This window comes from Thamnophis sirtalis, unplaced genomic scaffold (genome assembly GCF_051295495.1).
Source record: "Thamnophis sirtalis isolate CommonGarterSnake01/CBP01778 unplaced genomic scaffold, rThaSir2_p1.2 scaffold_11, whole genome shotgun sequence".
In the NCBI taxonomy this organism is placed as follows: Eukaryota; Metazoa; Chordata; class Lepidosauria; order Squamata; family Natricidae; genus Thamnophis; species Thamnophis sirtalis.
Genome location: NW_028261391.1, coordinates 26,592,606 through 26,599,713, shown reverse-complemented (window position 1 = coordinate 26,599,713; position 7,108 = coordinate 26,592,606). Strand labels below are relative to the sequence as shown.

Here is a 7,108-nt window from a genome sequence, read left to right as displayed (position 1 = left end):
AGCATTCACCTCATCAATAAGGAAATGAAGAAAATGGTTTTCATCCAATCTTTGCCTTGCACCTGATTTTTTTTTACAAGTTATAACTGCAAAGGTGTGAGGATATTAGGGGGCTGCATCAACTTTGCAGTTGTTGGAGAAAAGGGTTAAGAAATTGAGATATAGGGATTGACAGCAGTTTCTGTCAAGGAGAAATCCTCCCTCTGTGCAACTCTTCAGGGTCTAGTTTCCATTTTGCAATTAGAACTAGGCTGTAGCTGAGTTGGCAAGAAACTGACTTGCTATGGGATCACAGAGCACATCTAGAAGGAAAGTCAAGCTACTTGTGGAAATGTCAGGAGTAAGCAACCCAAGGTTTGGGTTTGGCTCAGTCCGAAGCAGCAACTGTGTTTGGACTGTATCATTTCAGGTAAGGCTTTGCTGTGCCCAATTGTTCTCTTGTAGAAAATGATGTCTGCAAGCAGAAGATAGGATACTGTTAAGATGATTTTAATTTTACTGCCTGGTTTTTATATCTATGGAGATGCAGGGACTAGACTGATTTGTATGTTTTTTCCCCCAAATAATATTCTATTCTGTAAACTTTTGCTTGCAGCTTGATGTAGGCAGTCTAGATTTACTGCCTCTGTTGGAATTCAGAGTAGGTTTGGATCTTGACACCTCCGTACCCATGGCTTATTCTTTTCTGTTAAGGGCTTGGTCAAGACTAGATGGTTGTTTTTTATTTAATTCTCAAATGTTTTTGTTAACTGAAACTTTTCATTAGAAAATCTCTAGCATCTGATTTAATATAATTTCCTACTATGAATGTTTTTAATAAGGTATGATTTGGGGAGGACGCAAATAATCCACCATGGTACTTGCATAACACTTGGGTTGCAAATATCTGTGAAACCTTTAGAGACTAGATGGCAGCAAATAATTTTACATATCTCTTTGTTACTGTCTAGCAGCTGTCCAGATGTTTGCAGCCCATTTGTGGTATCATTTGCAGGTATATATACACACAACAAGACCAAATTGGCCTCATTTGTAGAATATGCAGACACCTAAATTGAGGTGTATCAAAAGAAACGTGACCCGACAAATGCACGCACGACAAAAGTGCACCGACAAAACCACAGTGCTAAAACCGTGACGTCATCAACGCGCCGACAACAGCGCACCGACAGAAGCGCGCCGACAGAAGCGCACCGACAGAAGCGTGATTTAAGTTAAGTTAAGGGTTAAGGTTAGGGTCAGGGTCAGGTTTAGGGTTAGGTTTAGGGCGCGCTTCTGTTGGTGCGCTGTTGTCGGAGCGTTTCAGCGCTCATTCGTTGGCATGGTTTAGAATTCGCGGTTTTGTCACCGCGGTTTCATCGGGCGCGCTTTTGTCGGTCACCCTTTTGTTGGTGAACGCAAAAGAAAACCAAAGAATGTGAATTAACTTGATGCTCTCCAATATATTGCTCTCCATATGTGTGGAATTTAGATTCCCAGTTTGAAGGAGCTGGAATAGGAATTGAGTATTGTCATTTTGTCAAGCTACTGAGGATTTAATAGCTGCCAGCTGATGTAAAGTTGTAAGCTGTAATTAGTAAGCTAATGCAATGTGGCTGATGCAATGAGGCTGATTCATTGCAGCTACGGTATCGCCTCTTTAAGACTCTGGTGAGGTCCACACAAGTCATTCACTGTTTTAAGAGGAGTCTACATATAAGTGGCAATTAGAGGGTGTTTCTCTCTGTCAGCGTGTATTCAGTTTTCTCCTTGTGTCTATAGTGAATGGTAAGGGATTTTATCTCCTGCATGTGTTTGCCTGTATATATTTGTAGATAAACCACTGTTAATTTCTTAAGGCTGTGTGTGCTGTGTTATTGCTCCTGGGTTTATCACATAATGCTAGTCACACGGCCGAAACTCTGACACATTCCATGCATAATGCTATTTTAGCTTTAAGATTCCACCTTGCAGGCCAACAAAAGAAGTGGACCTTGCTTGGTTAATTGGGTTGAACTCCTTCCCTTTTTAAAAGCAAGTCTTTCCTTGTATCTCTAAGTGATTGATAAGGAGCTTGGACAAAAAGCAATGGAGATCAGTCTGTTATGTCTGAATGAACCCAGAATCTTACCAGTCCTGAAACCATGGAATGTCAAGTATTTCAAGCAAACCACAATTAGGTAAGAAAGCCTACTTTGGGATTATTCATAAACTAAACCATGATTCGTTGTTTTAGCAGCACTAAAAGATGAGTGAGGTCAGTGATGGGATTCAAAATTTTTACTACTGGTTCTGTGGAACTGGCTTGGTGGGTGTGGCAAGGGAAGGTTACTGCAAAATCTCCATTCCCTCGGAATCAGCTGGGACTTAGGAAGCAGAGAATAGATGGGGGCGCGGCCAGTCAGAAGTAGTATTTACCGGTTCTGCGAACTATTCAAACGTTCCGCTACCATTTCTCCAGAACTGGTCAGAACCTTCTGAATACCACCTCTGAGTGAGGTCTTAACACTCTGGTCATTTTTTTTTCTTTTTGCCATATGAATAAATTGCAAATTCAATTTACTGAAGGTGTACTTTTATCCCTTAACTGACTGTTCTTTGTGTGAAACTTTTGACATTTATTTCTGCTGCCAAACTCAAGCTTGTTCAGCAAAGGAAAATCTAAGCAAGATTTACTTATTCTTCTACATAGGAGCAAAAGGATCCTAGAAACTTCCTGTATTTGGAAATGAATTAACAGGGCAATTTATTTTTGCCTGAAAAATGAACATGATTTTTTTCCCCAAGTATAGTCCCCATTATTTAGAAGAACTACTTCCTTTTATTAAATTTGGCTTTCTTTTGTAATTGCCCCATATTATCTTGTTTGTTGGGAATGAGGCGGTAAAAATATAACTAATGCAAACCATGTATAATCCTTGTAGACAAAATCATAAAGACAGCAATGATTGCTTGTCTAAGTGCTCCATTCTTTACACTTTTAATGATATATTTTACATGCAGTAAAACTTTTGATTTCATACACTGCATTTGTGAGTCCTTCTAAGACAGTGATGGCAAACCTTTTCATCACTGAGTGCCCAAACTGGAATGTGCACGTGTGGACCACCAGCTGGCCAGTGTGCATCCATGCGCTGGCTACCTGGTTTGGTGCAGTCAGCTGATCTTCATGTGTGCCAGAGCCCTGAAAACCCAAAGACTAGCTGGCCCGTGCACATTGATGCACCGGCCAGCTGGTCTTCAGGTTTCGTGCGTGAAGATCATGCGTGAAGATCAGCACATGCACCAAAAACCAGAAGAGCAGTTGGTGATGGTCACGTGCCCACAGTGTGGGCTCTGTGTGCCACAAGCGTGCCATAAGCTCGCCATCATGATTCTAGGATGACCAAAGAATCATTTTCAATGTACCTCCTACCTCATATTTCAGTGAATTAGCAGAGTTTTTGAGCTTCGTTCAAATATTACCTGGATGTTCTGGACTTAACAAATGTTTTGCCTCTTGGCAACAGCTAGCAGATCTCTGTCAAAGTCCTCTTCCTTACTTTCTTCGTCAGGTTTCCCCCTGCAACAACACCTTTTCTGATTCTCTTTCCTGTAGTTAGGAGTTCCCTTCTGTTAATGTGATAAACTCTTAAAACTTTATCTAGAGCAATAAATATTCCTAGGTCAAGTTGAGACAATTTTTAATAGACAATAGCCATGGTATTGGTATGGCCTTACTGTAGCTTTTTGGTTGCCTCTGAATCTTTTTATTACACAGAAAAAAGCCTCCTTCTGAATTAATTCTACTAATTGAGTTTCTTTTCATTCTTGTTCTGGAATCCCACTCTTATCTGTAATTGTGGTTTGGTTCCTAATGAGCTCGGTCCAGCACTAGGCCTGTTCTAAACTCACACTTCACACCAGAAAGCAATAATTGAAAATGTCTTTTGGCATCAACATTAATGCACAATGCATCCAGCAGATTTGTGCTAAAATATAACTTGAAACTTCTATAGATTTGTAGAATCCATAAAGCTAAGATTTTGTAGCTCCTTTGTGGACTTTATTATTTTAATTCACAGGCATTAGTTGTGAATTGTTATTACTTAGAACTGCAAATTGAGTTTCCAAGGTTTTGTATGATAGAACACAAACAATGCCATTGCAGCTGTGATGGTCATATAAAGCATAGGTTGATCAGTCAAGAGGCTATGACTCTTGGCAATTTGATTGACATTTTCTAAATTATCAAAATATATACAATTCCATTTTAAAACAATGATTGAGATACAGTATATAGAATCCACATCCCGTCTTGTTCAGCCACATGGAAAACATCTGTTGAGACTTCTTCAGTTTGAGCTGAAATATCTGAGCAGCTGTAGATAGTTAATTTATTGGTAGTTGAATGAAAAGAAGCCCAATTCGTTTCCACTGCTTCCAACAGGTCTCAGATGAGATTATACCTTCAGTGCATTTGTCAAGCATTTCAGACGTCTTAACAGGAACAGATTAAACTTGTATTATTTACCACCCTGGGAATGGCAAGAAGCTGCAGAACACAAATATCTCAAGACAGGCTTTCTACTGTTCCCACTCTGTTATACTTGAGAAATAGGCAGCTGATATACATTTTTCAACATTAGTGGCAGAAAAGAAACTCCCAAGACTGATATCATATAAAGGAACTTTCAGCCAGGGAAGGAATTTGCAAAGCTGAGTTATACTGTACATTCCAAGAGACTGTGATAGCAAAGATATGCCAGAATTAATAATCAAGGCATCTCCACTTCCCCCTAAAATAGAGCTAAAAGTGTATAATTTTCCTTCAGACTCCTACATTATCAGATTCATTTTCTTTAATGTCTAGGATTGCAATCCTAATTATATTGGGCACAAATCCCATTGAACTGCAGGAGTTAAGAGGAACATATAGGATTGCTGTACAGCAGCATTATTCACAAATGGGATGATAATTACATACTGATCAGCTTTAGTACTTTTTTGTGAGTGGATTGCCCAATTTTTCAATTACTCTTCAATTACACATTTTACTCTGGTTAGTGATACTGTAAAGCCAGTCCTGCAACATACATAGAATTGGATAGGTAGTTTGTGCTTGTTACAAATTAAGCTTGTTGTGTAATATAATCTCTATCACACTAGAACAAGACAAGAACCACTTATCTCAACACACATCACAACTGATCACACTTGTAATCAAGATACTTACTGAAAATCAGAATTGCTACTTGAACTGGGGCAGGGGGTGTTCATGCCAAGCTAGTTATTTATGGGAGCTGAGCAAATGCTGTTAATCTCCTTTGGTTGACTCAGTTGGCAGAGTCCAATGGCCTTCTACTCTGAATCAACTGACTCATGGGGTCACCAGGTCATTTTGGGGCTTCTGTGAGTTTTAATCTAGAACAGGAGTGTCAAACTCACAGAGTCATGGCAGCATGACATGATGTATATCAGGGCTCCACCCCCCCACCTTCGCTAAACCAGGTGTGGCCAGCATGTGACACATCTAGCCCGTGGGGGCGGGAGTTTGACAGTCCTGATGTAGAACAAAAGTGAAATATATTTTCTTCTGATGGGTCCTTGGTGCTCTCTGAGCTTGGTTCTTGCATTACACAAATTAGATCATATCAGTGCTAGTAAGGAGTGGACTTTGCTCTCAGATTATATTCTAGTGGCTTGTCCTGTCAACGTTGGTAGTCATAGAAATGCTTTGGTTTGGCTATTTATTTTTGGCTTATTTAACAGTTCCTTTGGGTTTGGGTTATTGTTTACTTGACTGTTAGTCTGATGTTAATCTTGGAGTTAACCTATGCTCCTCTGGGTGCTGATTGTTGGTGTGGAAGTGTTCTGGGGGGAGGGGGGGGTTGTTCCCTTTTTGGCTTGTTGATTGCCTCTTGCATAGTTTGTAGATTTTGTTTTTGTCTATTGAGGGCTAATTTGTCAGTGCCAGGCTTCTAGAAATTCCCTAGCATTTTTGGAGTTAGCATGGTCTAGAATGGTCACAGTTAAAATTAGGATAAATTTCAGAACATATGGATGAACTTAGAGTTTTCATCATGTCTTTTGACTGCTAGTTGTTATTCATGGATGTGTTGTACCAGTCTTCTGCCTGTTTGTCCTACATAGTGGCTATTGCAGTCATTACACTGTATTTTGTAGATGACTCCTGTTTTTTCTTCTGGGCCTGCTGGGTCTTTTGGTTTACTTAGGACATTTTATTTAGTTGGCTTGTTTGCTATGATGATTCCATGTCCTTGCAATATCTGTTGGTGATTTCTGAGATGTTCTTGATATATGGCACTGTTATTCTTTTTATAAGGGATTCGAACTGCCAAACTGCTGACCTTTCTAATCGACAAAGCTCAGCATCTTAGCTACTGAGCCACTTATACAGGACTTAGGGCAGTAGACTTTTTTTTCAAAGAAAAATCTTTATTGTTAATATCTGCCAAGTAACAAAATAAGCTTGACTATCATTGAATGTACATCAGAATTAAACTGTCTACATGGGACTTCTGGGCAAGGAATGGTGGACTGAAGATCACTGCGTGAAACATAGAGCCAATGACTGCGGTAGAATGAAGAGATGACAAGTAGACCAGCTCTTTAATAATTTCTGATCCATTTATGTGGTCCAATTGCCCAATTTCATGTACTAGATATGTGGTTCAAGACATTGATTTATTATCATATTTATATAATCCAGTATTTTCTTTCCAAACTTCATAAGTATAGGGCATTGTAAAAAAATGTGCATACTTCCTTTTTTCTAATCATTTTCAGAAATTGCTCATTAACTGCTTTTCAGCCATTTGGAACCTTTGGATTGGCAGCGTTTACCCGGTGACTTTCCTTGAAACCTTAGCAAAAGAAGTTTTAAATACAAGTTAAGGGCACATACACACAACACCCTAAAAAGTGTAAAATCATGTTTTAAACACCCTTTTGCTATATATATTTCTTTCTTTGTTTCGAATGTGCATAGCTCTCCTCCCTATTTTCCACTAGAGGGAGCATTGATAATTCCTTCTCAAAAAGAGGCAGAGGACTCTACAAAGAACCACTTGTCTTGAGCAGGAGGAACAGATCTCCTACTAGATCTGTTCCCTCGTCTCAAAATTGG

The 7,108-nt window shown here is 39.4% G+C and overlaps 1 protein-coding gene across 5 annotated transcripts in view; it reads left to right on the top strand.

Annotated features, from left to right (window-relative positions):
* The first annotated feature begins 285 nt into the window (after positions 1–285).
* LOC148043574 (uncharacterized) overlaps positions 286–7,108 on the top strand; it is a 29,409-nt gene continuing 22,586 nt past the window's right edge. For 2 of the 5 annotated variants that reach the window (XR_015698008.1, XM_087725396.1), the window contains exon 1: positions 1,749–1,767. Coding sequence is in view for 2 of the 5 variants with exons in the window: in XM_087725396.1 (XP_087581522.1) it covers positions 1,765–1,767 (3 nt within the window). In the remaining 3 variants the exon portion in view is untranslated. Of the gene's footprint in view, positions 410–1,748; positions 1,768–2,037; positions 2,160–7,108 lie in introns of those variants that run through there. The other 3 variants (XR_015698006.1, XM_087725395.1, XR_015698007.1) reach the window with 3 other exon arrangements.